The sequence below is a fragment of the Psammomys obesus genome, unplaced genomic scaffold, assembly GCF_907164565.1.
Source record: "Psammomys obesus unplaced genomic scaffold, mPsaObe1.curated_primary_1811, whole genome shotgun sequence".
Lineage (NCBI taxonomy): Eukaryota > Metazoa > Chordata > Mammalia > Rodentia > Muridae > Psammomys > Psammomys obesus.
This window is the reverse complement of record NW_026596056.1, coordinates 1-16,926: the sequence shown is the minus strand read 5'-3', so window position 1 is coordinate 16,926 and position 16,926 is coordinate 1. Positions and strand designations below refer to the sequence as shown.

Below are 16,926 nucleotides of genomic sequence, written 5' to 3'. Positions count from 1 at the left end.
TTTAAGAAGGAGTTAAAACTTTAGACATGTTAGTATCACAATTGTATTCTGCATTGTAGAAAAGCCAGTAAACATACATATTTGTGTTAATAGCATAAGTATTTTTTAAGGTGAGCTGTGAAAATGCAAAAGCCTTTTATGAAGTAAAAGGGAAACTCACTTGATCTTAACTTTTAGTATAAGTATACATATTATGGAGGATTACAATCTTGAGCTTAGAACCATAATAGTACGTGGTATAGTGGAATGTTTTTGTATCGGAGTTAGATTAATAAATTAGAGCCCTATTGATAAAGGTTGAAACTCTGGACAGTCAATACAACAGTAGCATAGCAACAAGAGCAAATATTAATCCTTTTTACCTATTTAAGATACCTTAAATCACCTTAGACCTTGTAACCTTTATAACTAGCATAAACAGTTTTTAGAGCCTCAAATATTTATAAGTTGCATTACCAACCTTAATACACATTTTAGACTCTTAAACATGTATAACTTGTATTTACCAACCTTAAGACACTTTTTAAGACTCGAATATGTATAACTTGTATTTATTAACCTTAAGACATCTCTCACATATGTTTTTTGAGAGCGACCTTTGTATTTAGTTATTTACCATGAGACATGGTTGAGACTGCTATGAACATTTATTGTCCTTTAGCTAAAGGGATGGTAAAAGGTTTTCATTTAGGCCTGTTTCTTGAGTCTGGACTGTGTCTAGGCCTGAAAATAGCAGCTCTAGGACTTAGGCTTAAGGCCTTGTCTCCTGCATATAAAGAGAACTGGGAAGGCACCTGAAGTCTCCCAACACAAAAGTTGGCAATATGTCCGTGGGACCTCATTCTGCTCAGTGCTGGAGGTCGCAAAGTCAAGGAGCCACCTGTCTTCTGCCAGGCCAATGAGCTAGAAGGCTGGAAGTGTCTGTGCTCTTGTGCTGGTTGAACCTCCATGGCTGGGTACAGAGGACAAGCCTGCTTGGGAGCATTTTGACTTCCAGAGGCCAGTCTGCCAGCAGCCAGCTTTGGCATGTTGCATCAGCAGCGGGACCAGCATCCACTTGGCTGCATTTGAAAACGTCAGCTGGTGGAATGGACTTTTGGCTGTGCAAACCACTTGCCTTTTTTTGCAGAAACACCAGCAGTCTCAGAGCCCAGCTAAGGTCTAGAGCCAGTCAGATGGTTCTTATTATTTTTGCCAACTCCTATATGGTGACTCAAGGTCCATCCTCAGCTGTTTATTAAAAATTGCAGTGAGACCATGCTTGCATCGGTAGGACTCTAAATATGTATTTATGAGATGACTATTAACTTGCATTTGTTAACCATTAAATATTAGGACTTTAGGTTTTGTCCTTGCTAAGTTAGAATCTTAAAAGTCATGAATATAATTTATTAGAGTGAGAGCACAAGAGTTTTTGTCTGCTTTAGTATATAAAAGTTTATAGCTTATAAGAGTGTAGGGCTATACTACAGATTAGTAACAACCTTTTTTAAAGAATAAGACCAAGCTTATATTAACCTTTTGATAGTAGAGATACAGCAAATTGACCCAGTTTTAACATAAATATATATTTTTAAATTAGTAGAATATTGGTAAACAACTTGTACATAATAATGAACCCTTGAGGTATAAGTTTAAAACCAACAATTTAGCAGAACAGTATAAACCAATTTTAAAATTAACCAAGCATATTTTAACTTTTGCTAGCAGAGACGTAGCAAATTGACCCAGTTTTAACATAAATAAATACCTCTAAAATTAATAGATCTTAATTTACAATATTGGTAAACAATGTGTACGTACTGGTGAGCCCCTGAGCAGAACAGTATAAGGCAATTTTAAAATTATATTTGAGCAACACATAGTAGGAGACATGAACAATCTTTTGTTTTAAACCAACTCAATTTGAGTAGTTATTTACAACTTTGAAATTTTATTAATATATAAAATTTATTTGGAAGCAGGGTTAAATCATAAGATAGTAAAATGTCAATTTGAATTCCTATAAAAATCTATGCCAACTTGAAATGAGGCTGGATGTTGTGGCCTCATATAAAAGATAAGATAAACAGTTAATTATGATTAAGACTTATAAATTCAAACCCAATGAGAAGATTATATACAGCATTAGATAAGAAATTTAAAATATAAGAGTAAAGAGTAAAGTGTACAGAAATCAGGGAGAAAAGACATATTTTTTTAAAGCTTGGAAACAGCTTCCTAGAAGAAAGCACGGGGCTAGAAGCAAAATGAGGCTAGAAGCAAAATGAAATATTGGTGTGGGGGGGGAGTGCATAGCAAGACGGAGCAGGCAGCTGGCAGGTGCCATAGTAGCAAGAGTAGAACGAAGCTTGGTGGGGGAGGGAGGAGCGCATGGCAAGATGGCAGGGCCCACGGGAGGTGGGGCCTGTTTGCCCGAACCAAAGATAGCACTGTACCATGTTAAGTCAAAGGTTAAACTATAGTTATGCCCACTTCCTCCCACGATAAACATGGTGCCGGCTGGGGATCCCTCAGGAAATTTAAAAGTTTTGTAGCTGTGCTGGGTTTTTTAGAAATTCCTTACCAAATTTTGCGAAGTTGATTTTTGCACTGAGTCTCCGAGACTCGCGGGCGCACAGGCCGAGGTGGGACCAGGCGCGCAGGAGGGAGAGCAGTGAAGTTCTTTGTTATAGAACAGAGAAAATCAGTTGAAACCATCCCATTAGATTACAGGAGTCTGAAAGGGACCCTAGCAAAGCTAGGAAGGGGAGCCCTTCCCAGGTCACGGCACCAATGTAATGTTATTACTCAAAAAGCACATCACATCTCAAATAAAGACCATCAATTTCTTTAATGATGCACTGATCCTTGCATTTGCTGCTTCATCTAACATCAACACAAAAATGCCACTTTTACAAATTGTTTTTCCTCTGCCACAATCATCAGTTTTATGTCCCATCTTGTATTTGTTGCATTATTATGTCAGTAAAGACTATAAGATTGTTTTCTAAATTCAGCTGTGATTATTGATTCATCTCAGTTCATTTTTTACTACACTTAAGCTTTCTTAATTTTTATGAAGTGTCAGATCACCAATGGCTCACTCTGGAAAATAAGTCAGAATACTGCACTTGCTGCTGTGTTTTTGTGACGCTCAAAGGCTTTGCAAAGCAAAGAAAGAAATCAGCAAAACTAACATCAAAGAAACAGGAACAATACATTGGTTGGGTCTACAGCACACAAGTGATGCTAAGCCTTGCTAATAAGCTTTACCAGCCCTCCAAGTTTTATAAACAAAGATCAATGATACAGGATATCGGTTTTGATTACATACTGTGATAGCAGAGAAGTTAAAATCAACAAATTTCATGCCAGCACTCAGTTTATGTCTAGTAGCCCTTGAGCTCTATCAAGCTTTACTTTTTTTTTAGATCTTAGAAAAGATTAGAAGCGCCAGTTATTACTAGGTGTGTTGGTATTTTTCTTTGATCCTAGGAAACATTCCAGGAATGGTGGTACGCACCTTTGGTCCCAACCCTCAGGAGGAAGAGGGAAGCAGATCTCTGTAAATTCTAGGCTTGGTCTACACAGTGAGTTCCAGGACAGCCAGGCCTACATGTGACACCCTATCTCAAAGGGGAAGAGATGAAGGGAACCCCAGCTTTCTGATGCTATATTGTCCAATGTCATTTTGTAAACACTATCGAGGTGATAGCACAGGCGCATGGATTGTTATCTTTCTTAACAGTCTAACAGGAAATGCGTAGGTTCTAACTTAGTGAATGCATAGCTTACTACAGGAAATCCTGAATCAAGCAGAACAGAACATACTGCCTTTTCTCCAGGCAGGAGGAGAAGTAGATAGTTTAAACTTTAGAGTGGGAGTAAATTTTGGTTCATCCCATTCAAGACACGATTGATGGACCCAAAGTATCTCCCATTGGAAAAGGAGTCATTATTTTTTATCTTATGCTTGGCAATATCTTCCAGGTAAAGTGAATATTACTATAGTGGCTACATCCAAACCGAGTACGGCCTGCCCAAATGATGCCAGTGAGCAGCATGATGGTAGCTGGAAAGACACGGTAGTCAAAAGCTTACTGGTAGAGGTATGTACGTGTGAAATACCAAGTTCTTCCTGATGGGAAGCAGTGCCTGGGAGATAAACTAGGGCACTCTTCTTGAAAATGCTTGATGGACCGAAGTTGCTTTTGACAAACTTTCTGCTTTGAACCAATTACACTACTATACATACATTCTTTCTTTAATCAAGACCTCAGCCATGGCTGGGTAAGTGGCTCAGTGGGTAGTTACTTGCCTAGCTTATGCAAAAACCTGGGTTCTAGTCTCAGTGTCGCCAAACCCAAGCAACAAACGGAGCCTCAGAAAGGATGATGAATGCCTTGACACATGCTTTGTGAATTCTTGACTGACTTCATGACATGAAGCAGCCTGTAATCACCCCCACCACCTTCTTACCTCATCCTGAGGTCCAAGAGAAAGATCCTTATCTTGCTCTAAGCTTCTGAGCAGTTCCTGTTAGCCACCAGTTAAAAAAAAAAAAATCAACAGCAGTTGAAGATACCGCTCAAGGAAATGGGCTTATCCTTGCATAACCCATGGGAGCTGAGGGCCTCAGGGGTGTTGGTAGTGTACAGACAACTCCACCTAGGAGATACAGGAACAACAAATGGCTCCCAGGAATGCTCCTGAGCCAGCCATGCCTTAGGGAACTAATGTTTGATCTCTTTTCCTCCATGGAAAAATAATCCAGTTCATGACTTTGTTCTTGATTTTGTCTCTAACAGCCCGAAGGTATTGAAAAAGAAACAACCCAGAGTTTCCTTATCTGCCCAAAAGGTAAGAGGGCTCTCCCAGTGATCTCTTGGTCTTAGAGAAATCTGTAAGCACGGCAGATTTTTTTTTCTCAGCCTACACACAAGACGCAAGCTACGAACCCACAAGCCATGTGGATGCATTTTAAGTTCCTCTTGAGGTTCTTACTTCATTTCATGTTTTATCTTCCTTGTATAATTTTTAGCAAACAGAATGTTTTTGTTTATTTGTTTGTCTAATGAGATTATTCTACTACTGCCTATTTTCTTCATCTTGTATATTTTGGGGTTTTTGTTCCTATGATTGTCTCACAGTCTTGATCAATGGAAAACTTGGATTTTGTTCAAAGAACACTAACATGGTGCTTGCTTTTATAATCTTGGCCCGAAATAGTCTGTAGATTCGTTGCTGGCCTTCAGTTACCTGATTTGTGGCCATCGGGAGTATTGTTTTAGCTCGTTAATGGTAACCTGATTTTAATGTTTGCTCGGACTTTGAACATTCCTTCTATGAGCTCTGAGTGTTGTATCTTCCATCTTTTCCACACAGAGTTTAAGTGCTGAATCGATAGAAAATCGAGAGCACTGTCTCAAAGTATGCATTGTTTTCAGAATGTATTGATATTCTAAACTAGCTCAAATCCTCAGCTTATTTTTTAAAACTTTTATTACATTCATTTATGTGTGTGTGTGTGCATTCATGTCTGCATGTGTTCGTGTTTTTGAATGTACATGTACACACCACTGAGTGGGGGTGGGAAGTCAAAGGACAGCTTTCAGGAGCTGCTTCTCTCCTTCTACCATTGGGTCTCAGGGATGGAACTCAACATCTCCAGCCTTGGTAGCTCATGCCATTATGCCCTCTGAGCCATTATACCCTCTGAGCCGTCTTACTGGCCCCAATTCACAACTTTATTTCCTCCAACAAGCAAAACTAATGGCCTGTTCTTCCTAATACAGTTGTTCCAAAAAACCTGCTGCTATGACTGGTAGAGGGAAGTCTTTGCATTGTTTGCATGGGTATTTTCTTTCAGGTACCAAAGTCTCAAAGCAAATACTTCTGGAATCGCCAAGCAATGTAGTAGAAGAGTCAGCCACATCCTTTGTCACCATTGTGGGTGAGTGTATTAAATTCTGTGCCATGGTGATTTGAAAATCTTGCTTGATGTGGTCTGTTAAAAAGTCCCAAAATAACAGAATGGAGACGTTTTCATAAGCTGTCAGAGGAGGAATTGTGCTCAGAGTACCCTTTCCGCCTGTTTCCATGTGGAATGTGAAGGCACCAGTTTCCAGACCTGCATCTTTTGGAAGCATCTGTGCTGGTGTGTAATGCAAATGCTCAGGAAACATAAGACCCCGCTCTAACCTTAGAGAGGATGTTAAATTTGCCTATTGGAGATTATGATATGTTGTTATATTGGGAATTTTTTACTTTAATTTTTATTAACTGCACTTTATTCACTTTGTATCCCCCTGTAGCTCGCTCCTTGCTCTCCTCCCAATTCCACCCTCCCTCCCCCTTCTCTACGCATGCACCTCCCCAAGTCCACTGATAGGGGAGGTCTTCCTCTCCTTCCTTCTGATCATAGTCTATCAGGTCTCATCAGGAGTGGCTGCATTGTCTTCCTCTGTGGCTTGGTAAGGCTGCTCCCCCCTCATAGGGAGGGGATCAAAGAGCAGGCCAATTGGTTCATGTCAGAGACAGTCCCTGTTTATAGATACTGGGAATTTTCTCAGCAAAAGGATATATATGTTTCTATCATCCACATTCAAGCCTGTAGAAGAGGGATGGGTTATAGTTTGTATTTCATCGGGTCGATCTCTCAGAACACGGATGCACAATTTCCAAGCTTCCTCTTTGCTCTGGGAGTGAGATTCTCAGGAACGTTTTCATACCCAAAGGCCCTCTAATTCCACACTTCAGAACCACCTTGTCTATGTGTTTTGTTGACTATGTACATATTACATATTATACTGTGTATGAGGCAGTGCATGCACATAAATGCAGTGTCCAAAGAGGCCAGGAGCATTGGTTCTCCTACAAGTGGAGTTAGGGGCAGCTGTGAGCCACCCAACATGGGTGCTGGGAACTGGATTGAGGAATGCTTCAAGAGCAGCAAGGGCTCTCAACCACAGCGCCACCTCCCCAGCCTCCTGTTTACAGCTCTTAGAATGAACTTTAAAGAGTTTCCTGTTCCCACCACGTCCGTTCACCGGTGGTTATTAAAGCTGAGGCAGCAGCTTAGCGTTAATGTGAGTGCATGACTCTCCCTTTCTGCCTTTAGGTGACATTCTGGGGGTGACAATGCAGAATCTGGACAGCCTCCTCCAAACATCCTATGGGTGTGTCGAGCAGAACGTCGCCCAGCTAGCGTCTGATATTTTCATACTCGACTACCTGACAGCTACTGATCAGCTGACAGAAGACATCAAATCCAAGGCTCTGCTTCTCTTATCTAATGGTGAGTGGGTTCAGAAGTTTCTGCCCACAAAGGTGAAATCAATTACTACCAATATCAAAACATGATCTAGTTTACTCTGCCATCCCCTGGGGTGACAAAAGTGGGTCTTTTAGAGACTCTGAGTCCTACCTGTGTGTTCTTTTTGCTCTAAAATCTCTGCTCATTGTTTAGCTTCCTGACATAGACCTGTACTTTTAAATTGTAAACTCACCTTTCTTTTTAAATTTTCCTTATGCATACAACAAAATATGGTCAAACCCACCCCTGTGTCTCTTCCTTCAACTTCCACTCATCCTCCCCATCATGCCTCACCTCCTCCCAACTTTGCGTCTTTTCTTTTCTTTTCTTCTAATAACCCACCAAGTCCACTTAGCACAACCCATATGTGCATGGGTATAGGGCCCTTTTCTGGAATAGGAGAGACATACCAGGCACCACGCCCTCAATAAAGAACAAGTCTCCCACCAGCTGTAAATACTCACTGCCAATAGCTCCTTAGTATAGACCACAGCCTCAGATCACTTACCCTGTTGATGCCTGAGTTTTGACTGTCTTGATCGTATGTAGGCCTTGTCCAGCTAACCACAGCTGATCCGGCTCTGGTAGCCATGCCATGCCCTGGAGACAGTATTTCACAACCATCCTCATCATCATCCCGCTCCTGCACCCTTTCTGTCTCCTCTGACATGTGTCCTGGACCCCTGGTCATGGAGTTAACACCAACGAAATTGTTTGTAAACATGTAATAGTTACCATAATATCTTGTTTGTTGTTGCTGTGTGTAGCGGCTGAAAATGATTTCAGTTGTCAGCTCCTAGGCCTGCTGGCCTAGCTGTGTTTCAGTGCAGGGAAGTGATTGGATCTGACTGTAGTAAGATGCATCCAAGTGCTGTAAAAATGTGAGATTGAGGACAGGTCCAGGAGGAAATGCGGTTTGGGTTTTCTGCTTAGGAAGGCAAAACTGAGTGAAGGGAAGTAACCTCAAGGGGAGGTACTGATTGCTCAGTGCAGTCCTGAGCCAGCTTTTAAATATGGCGTTCTCTCTCTACCCAGAGGTGGACAACCTGGATCTTCAGGAACCAGAATCAAGCTGATCCCAGGGCTTACATTCACCCAGTCTACGTCACTCTTTCCCTTCTCTCCCAGGCTAAAAGCAGCTTCCTGCTCTGTTGTATTTTAGGTTACCAGAGCCTGTTGTCTTTCAGAAACTCTGATGGGTCATATGACATGTTGTGTCAGAGAAACCAGAAAGGAAGCATAAGGTGAGAGATTAAAATCTTTGTTTTATGCAATATAAGTTTTTGTTTTGTTTTGTTTTGTTTTTTAAATCTAAGCAGGACTTGCAAGAAGGTGAGAGCAGCTAGTGCCCACAGGAGTGATTTCCAGCCTAGTGGGCTTCAAAGTGGTTTTACAGAGAATAAAACAAAGCTCAAAAATGTCTTCTTTTTGTTCTGATGCAACAATATCCCCGTAGTGTCATGAAACTTGCTTAGCTGTGTGATCATTAAGGATGGCTTTTTGTGATGACACAGCTCATCAGCACCATGGCGAGTGTCACATCATACTCTGAACCTCTCAGTCTCATTTAGATACCAGGAAAGAAAACTAGAAAGCATCCTGTTTCTGGGTATGTGGAATCAAATGGCCTGTGTGGACAGACCTTTGGGTCTGGCTAAAATCCACCTGCTGTGATAGCTACAGACTTGCTGACGTTTTGCTAACCCAATGAAAGAGCCACTGTCCATTGAGACTAGCAACTGTCAACACTAAACAAGTTGGAAAACCAATCACCCAAAAGGGAGAACACTCATGAACCTGTTGAGCGGCTGACATCATCTTCCCCTTAACTTTCTCTTTGATGGTTCCCATTCCAGGCTCAGTGCCCTGACTTTCATGACACTTGAGAAAATGAAGGAATATATTTTCATTGATGAGGCAGTCCCCAAACAGACCTTAATCTGGCTCTCAAGCAAACAGAGAACAAACGGATGCTTCAGACAGGATGACAAGCTTGACAACGGTGCTTCGGAGGTAAGGGACTCACCACGAGGATTTCCTTCCTGCCCCTTCCACCCTGCCTCATCGGGGACTCTGTGTCTTCTGAGTCTGCTGCAGATGCAGGTCTCCTGAGTCCTCTCCATCCTCTCCACAAGCATGATCCCTGCCTTGTGAATGTTTAACCAGAGTCTGGACAGAACCCTGCATGAGCCTTTTGTTTGCCTTCTTCAGCCTTTAGTCTTTCCATAGAGTCAGGCTTCTGCAATCAGTAAACTGGGAAGAGGAGGAGAAAGGGGACTCAGCAGAGAAAGCATCTGGAAATTTGGAGTCAGACAATATATTGAAGGAAGGGGTGTTTGTTGTTGTAGATTTAAAAGATACGGCCTAATCCATGTTTATTATTAGGCTATAATTATTATGATGGTGTTATTTAACCTGCTATCATAATCATTAAGACCCAGATACCTGTTAGATTTTATAATTGCCTTATTTACTTTGGGCTGAACAGATATTTCCACTCACACTATCTTAATAACCTACCATCCATCTCCCAGCTCCCCCCCCCCCATTCCTTCTGCCTTAAACATTCCTATCTTGGCTATCTTCCACTCATAATCTTATAAATACTTTATTGTATTTTTCATCTTGTTGTTTTCTCCATCCACACCATCCTCAGACTCCTTTCTCCCGACCTGTATGTTTCCTTCTCCACAATAACCCATCCTGGCATCCTCCTGCCTCTTCTTGTCTTCTTCCTGTTTCCTGAGAGTCTCCTGTCTTCAAAAGCCAGGGAACCGTAGCCACACCCACCTTATTCCGACCTGCCCAAGAACAGGCCAATCAGGTAGGTTTCCACAACAAGGATGGGTGTAGCCAGGTAGTAACCAGATCTTGAGAGCCAGTAATTAGCTTCAACACACAAGCATCAGACCAACCTCCCACAGGTGTTGAATGCATGAGGCATTCCTTCCCGGGCCTCAGTCCTGAGGTTTAATCATGGTCTCAGGTAGAAATGCAGCTCAGTTGGTAGAGTGTGTCAACCACAAACACAGAGCTCTTACCTCAGAGAGAACAAGGCCACTTAATCTGAAGCCAAGCATGGGTGATCCTGGAGCACAGATTTAGTCACTCCACGGTCCATGTTGCAACTTTGTAACATTTTGATTAGGTTTTGAAGTAACAGAACAAAGAAAGCCACAACTCAGACTTTTTCAAATGCGTCAGCAACACTAAGTAGGTAGTCCCAGCAAAAGAGGGAAACCCAGCCCTGGGGCTCAGATGCTCTGATTACAGGCTTAGCCTTTTGCTGATGGATTCTAGGGATCTGTTAGGCTGAAACATTTCCAAAGGTTTTATCTGTTAGTCACAGGGGTTGGATCAGACACAGAGGTGGACAAGGAATGGCTACTTAGGAGATGAAAGATGGGTGAACTAGTTCTGGATGTACAACATTTCAACGTCTCCACAACCACTGAGCTCTTTTATTTGCTTTCTGTTTTCCCCCTAACAACCCCTCCCACCCCCATCAGCAAAGCGTTTCTTTGCTTTCTTCAAATTAATACCAAAACAGCCATGTGAGCTGCTTGAATTCAGGCCAAACACCAGACCACATGATACTATGCAGAACATACATATGTTTAAAATTGTGTTTTCTTTAATTATCCCATTGAGTGTTAATTAATCTCACCCAGAGAGCATGACTGTTTCCTTATAACAGTCCTATATGTTAGAATGTTTTTGTGTGTAAGGACTTTGCTCAGCACTTTTTTTTCCCAGTTAGTCTCACTTCAGAAACATAGCTGCTCTTTCACTGTTCCTTTGTTTTCAGGGCAACGAGGAGCCGGATATTGTGCTCACTGCCCACGTTGTCTGAGCGTTCCTTGAAGCTGGACTCGATTCCCGTGTACGGATTCTCATCTTCTCTGGCTTCACTTTGCTGAATGCACCTTCACTAGAGTCTAGATTCCCAATGAAATTCTTAGACAGGCTAAGATTCCAAGATAACGTTTAATCCTCTACCATCCTTTAAAGCGATGTTGCTCAAAATTCTTCTGAGTCGCTGATATTTTGATGGGTAGGATTGAGGTTTCTCCCAGGTTGGATACACTCATAAAAAAAAAAACCCTCAATTTTCATATGATCTGAGCTATTTATATCTTCCCTGAAGTGCAGCCATGGACTTCATACTATGAACCTCCGCTCTGGTGGGGATGATGGCACACAGCGGTGATTCAGCAGTAATGCTAGTGTTCAGGAGATCATGGCAAGGGATCATGACATTTGGGACCAGTCTTGCTTATAAAAGCAAGACCCAGACTCAAAAACAAAAGCAACTATCACTGACCAAGAATGTCTGCTTCCGGTAAAGCCGTAGTCAAGAAGATTGTTTCCAATCCTCTGACGCACTTTTCAATATGATTCAATCCAAAGACTATCCATTTACAAAATCTCTTCCTAAGAGATGCTCTGTATTTTCAGGCTCATTAGTATATCTTGAAATGCAAACCTCTATTTAAAGCATGGAAGTAACGCATTTTAAGTCTACCAGAACTGTTTGTGGTCTGGGGCGTTAGCTCAGTTAGAAAAGCACTTGTCTCACAAGCATGAGGACCTGAGTTGGGTGCCTAGAGCCCGTGTACAAAGGCAGGGAGACGTAGTGGTACCTGCCTATAATCCTATTGCTGAGGAGACAAAAAGCAAGATCCTTGTTACTTGCTGGCCAGCCAGGCTAATACAATTGGACAGCCCCAGCCAAACAGAGACATCTCAAGTGAGGCAGTTGATGGTCTTCAGCTTGCCCCCCAACCTGTCCTCTGGCCACATGACACATGCAAATATACATGGCTATGTACATACATCCACACAGCTATATATAATTGTATAAAAGAAGTTTATATTACCATTATAAGCTAACATAAGCTTATACTGTGTTTAGAGCACTGCTGATCTGATAATAAACTCACTTTTCTCCTTCAATTGTGTTTCCCCCCCTATATACTAATAAGAGTCCAAATTTATTAGAATGTTGCTTTAAAAATAAGGCATGTGAATATATGATAGGTTTATGTGTAAACATAGAATATGTGAATATATAAGGTAGATTTGTATGTGAAATGTGCTTCGGGGGTATATTATTGACATTGTAAACTGCATTGTATGCAGCGGTTGGTTAGCTTAATTATTTGGCAAACTTGTGGAATCACTTACAAGCATGTTCTTCCCTCCCCCCCACTAGTTTCCTGCCCTCCGCAATGGTCTCTATTGCCTGGAGGAGGCATTTGCAAATGGTGTCACCAGTGTCTACACTCAGGCTGTTCTGGCTTATGTGTTTGCACTAGCTGGGAAAGAACAGCAAGTGAATTCCTTACTCCAAATCCTGGATCAAGCCACTATCAAAAAAAGTAAGTCTTATGACCATTTGTCTTTGCTAGTGGAGAAACTCCTGAAAACAAAGTGCAGAACTTACTGAGAGGTTGGATCAGAACCCTCACGGCGCTGCTGCTTCTGCGGAACACGTCAGCGACTGTGTCTTCAAAAAGTACCAGATATTTAATTTCCTTCTTTCTCTTTTCCACCAATTTTTTTCAAATGAGTGACGTACTTACTTTTCTAAGTAATCATACTGCAGACAATAATAATTACTTCTGAAACTACTTATTCCTCTAAGGAAATACTGTATTTATTTCCCAGCATCTGTCACAGAAAAATACCACAAGCAGGGTAACTTAAACCTCAGAGTTCTTTTTCTCTCTAGAGGTAGAAGTCTAAGATCCTGATGGCAGGAAGTGAGGGGGCCTTGCCTGGAGTAGACAGGCTCTTTCTGAAACCTTCGTGCTGTGTTTCCCATGTGTGTGGACACCCTTGGCTCCCTTTGTGCGCCTATGTTTCCTCTTCTCATAACCACCATCAAATAGGATCTTGTGCACCTTATAAAACGATTTTAACTTTATCACCTCTTTAAAGGTCCTATTCAGAAATCAAGCCACAGTCTGAGATCAAGGCTTTCATATATGAATTTAAAATTCAGGCCACAACAGGCCTGAATTTATCCAAAGGATAAAACCTGTTCCCTCTGTGTGGGTACCTTATGAGGACTTGCTTTAAGGACTGTGAAAATTCTTTTTAGAGAGATGGCTTTTCCCCCATTTTCTCAGATAATATGATACATTGGGAGAAAGAAGAGAAGCCCCAAGCTGAAGACTCTCCACCGTTGAGCCCTTGGGCACTTTCTGCTGAGACTGAGAGGACGTGCTATGTGCTCTTGGCTGTCATTTCCCAGGCCACTCAGGACCTTGACTACGCCAGTAAGATCGTGCAGTGGCTCGCCCAGCAGATGAACTCCCACGGAGGCTTCTCTGCCATGCAGGTGGTTCGCCTGATGCGGGGTGGATTTGTGTAATGCAGAAGATGGCACTCAGAGTGACAATGGTAGTCACGTTGTTGTGAGATAAAGAACATTTGATACTCCTAAAGGGGTGTGTGTGTGTGTGTGTGTGTGTGTGTGTGTGTGTGTGTGTGTGCGTGCGTGCTACATGCAAGTCGGTTGGATTGCCTTCATCTGGAGCTAGATATGCTTGTCAGCCACCATGTGGGTGCTAGGGATGGAACCTGGGTCCTCTGCCAGAGCAACAATGCTCTTAACCACTGAGGCATGTCTCCAGCCCCACAGTTGGTATTCTGACTCCTGTTTTATTTAGTCAGTAACTATTCATGGGCTCGTCATTGTGTTTCAGACTCTCTTGCAAGCAGATTTTAGATGTGATTTTAGATGGCAAATGAGACCTTCCCTTTGAAGCATTCAGGCTGACTGTGTCTCCATTGCACACTGGAGAGCAGAATGGAGGTCTAGGAGAGATTGTCTTCATGAGAACCGAGTCTTGGAACAGTAGATTTCTGATGGGATAGTGGTCAAACCACATGTCAATTTTGAAGAACAATTTCTCTGTGTTTCTGTGGTCTCCACATCAAAAAAGGCAAAAGGAGGGACAACAATAACAACAACAAAAAATGACCCTGAAGCAGTGAGTGGTTCCCTAACAGGAAAAACTGAACATCAGGGGAGGGCAGTTTCGTTTAATGAGGACAGTGTCCCTGTCTAGTCCTCCTTTAAGGCTGAGTCCCGGTGAGACAGCAGGCTGGTGAATTTTCACAGACCCTTTCCTGACTTCTGTCCCTTTTTGAAGATGAGGGGACAGAAGTGAAGTCATCGCATTGTGCAGCACGTTCACTTTCTGACTAGATCTGACAGGACTTTAGCCTCGGGGATGGTTTTATACATATTCAGGATATATATACTAAAATCCAATTAATTTGCTAAAGAAAATGAACTGGCAGCAATTCCCACAACCGTCTGAGGCATGGTGTCTTGTCCAGGGTTCAGGGATGTTTGTGGGGTCCGAATGGACTGTCATGGTCAACAGTGAGTGACTTGGTGCTGCTGTTCTGCGCAGGACACCGCAGTGTGCCTTCTCGCCCTAACCCGATACATGAAGTTAACTGGCTCCAAACCTCAAAACACCATCACCTTGAGCATGGAAGGCTCTGAGGAGGTGTTCCACGTTGACAATGATAACCGCCTTCTGGTCCAGCGCTCAAAGTTATCCAAAGGGCAGGGACCATATAAGGTCGACGTAGAAGGAGAAGGCTGCACGTTTATCCAGGTAATGGAAGCCCTCCTCAGAGGGAGAACTAAACTTGCCCAAAAATTCAGACCACTGTTCAGTTACGTGTGAAGTATTTTGTCATGTTGATTCTGCCTCCTTCTGTCTCCTCAAGTGCTAGGATTACAGGTATGTCCCACTGTTCCCAGCTCCCCGAACCTCTTTCTAAACAATAACAGAAAATGCAACATATGATATTGAGAAGTTATTCACATTTTTATTAATTTTGAAGTTAACATTTAGGGACTGGAGAGATGAGTCAGTAGTTAAGAGCACTAGCTGCTCTTCTCGAGGACCTGAGTTCAATTTTGTGCAGAGTGCAGGGAATCTTATGAAAGAAAGGGGAGATGGAAAGACCTGTAGGAGTCAGGAGCTCCACAGGGAGAGCAACAAAACCAAAAAAATCTGGGCACAGGGGTCTTTTCTGAAACTGATACTCTAAACAAGGACCATGCATGGAGATAACCTAGAACCCCTGCACAGAGGTACCCCATGGCAGCTCAGTCTCTGAGTGGATACCCTAGTAATGGGAGCAGGGACTGTCTCTGACACGAACTCAGTGGCTGCTCTTTAATCACCTCCCCCTGAGGGAGGAGCAGCCTTACCAGGCTGCAGAGGAAGACAATATAACCAGTCCTGATGAGACCTGATGGGCTAGGGTCAGATGGAAGGGAGGAGGACCTCCTCTATCAGTGGACTGGGGAAGGGGAATGGGAGGAGATGAGGAAGGGAGGGTGGGATTGAGGGAATGAGGGAATGAGGGAGGAGCTGCAGCTGGGATACAAAGTGAACAAACTGTAATTGATAAAAATAAATTAATTTGAAAAACTGATAAAGTTGGCGTACATAATCTTAGATTTCATTACAGCATTTTCATGCATGTTTTATTCTTACTTGTCTTTCTTCCCTCCGCCCTCTACCCCATTCACTTTCTTTTGTTGCCCCCCATGAATATCCCTCTTCCACTTTCATGCCATATGCACCCCATTATTCCCCCAAATAAGATCTCTTCTTTCCAATTCATTTATCTCTATCTCTCCTCCCTCTTCCCTGTACACACACAAGTACATTTATACATATTAAACGTTTTTATTAATTAAACTTGTTTTTAGGCAGTTTTGTATAAGCACCGCTGGCTGACAGAGGTTTTTTGAAGAAAACTACCAGTAGAAAGAATTCTGTCCTCATCAGATTACAGCATCCTGCTGCGTCTAACACACACACACACACAGACACACACACACACACACACACACACACACACACACACACACATTCAGTTTATCCTGGTTCCCTGATGATAACGATGCAAAGCACGTTAGTAACGGGGTTAAAGAGGTACCAGGTCCTTCAGTTCTTACTACAGGATGTTATCCTTTCCAGGCAACCCTCAGGTACAACGTGCCGCTCCCTAAGAAGACATCTGGATTTTCCCTTTCCCTGAAACTGGAAAAGAGAAACTCTCCAGATGGATTCCAGACTGAGTACATCCTCACAGTGACCCTCATGTAAGTGTACTTTGTGATGGCCACCCCAGATTAGAGAACTACATCAAAGAATGACTCCAAATAGGACTGAAGGAAAACAAATGTGAACGGCAGTGGCCATGCTGAGCCACATGTTCACAGGGGATGTTCCGCACCCCTGCCGTTTCACTGCTCTTTCACACACTGGCTTATTAGACAGATCTTGAACATGGTCGACACACATATGATTCATGTTCCTCATCTACAGCCTGCCAGCTGTTGCCTTTCTGACAGATTGACAATGTGAAAGATGCCAGGCACGGTGCCCCACACCTGTAATCCCAGCAAAGAGGAGGCAGAGGCAGGAGGATTTCTGCGAGTTCAAGGCCAGCCTGGTCTACAGAGTGAGTCCAGGACAGCCAAGGCTACACAGAGAATACCCTGTCTTGAAAAAAAAAATCCTATATGGAAGGTCTCCTCTAGTATTGACAATCTAAAGCTGGCAGGAACCTACTTGACATGA

The 16,926-nt window shown here is 42.6% G+C and overlaps 1 protein-coding gene across 1 annotated transcript in view; it reads left to right on the top strand.

The window, feature by feature from the left end:
- Positions 1–16,445, top strand: part of LOC129689223 (ovostatin homolog) — a gene marked incomplete at its 3' end in the record, with an annotated part of 42,071 nt that extends 25,626 nt beyond the window's left edge. Inside the window, 11 exon segments of the mRNA XM_055624355.1 lie at positions 3,973–4,091; positions 4,791–4,842; positions 5,852–5,935; positions 7,103–7,279; positions 8,460–8,541; positions 9,154–9,310; positions 11,106–11,180; positions 12,513–12,678; positions 13,432–13,643; positions 14,728–14,937; positions 16,321–16,445. Coding sequence (XP_055480330.1) covers positions 3,973–4,091; positions 4,791–4,842; positions 5,852–5,935; positions 7,103–7,279; positions 8,460–8,541; positions 9,154–9,310; positions 11,106–11,180; positions 12,513–12,678; positions 13,432–13,643; positions 14,728–14,937; positions 16,321–16,445 — 1,459 coding nt within the window.
- Positions 16,446–16,926: the final 481 nt, after the last annotated feature.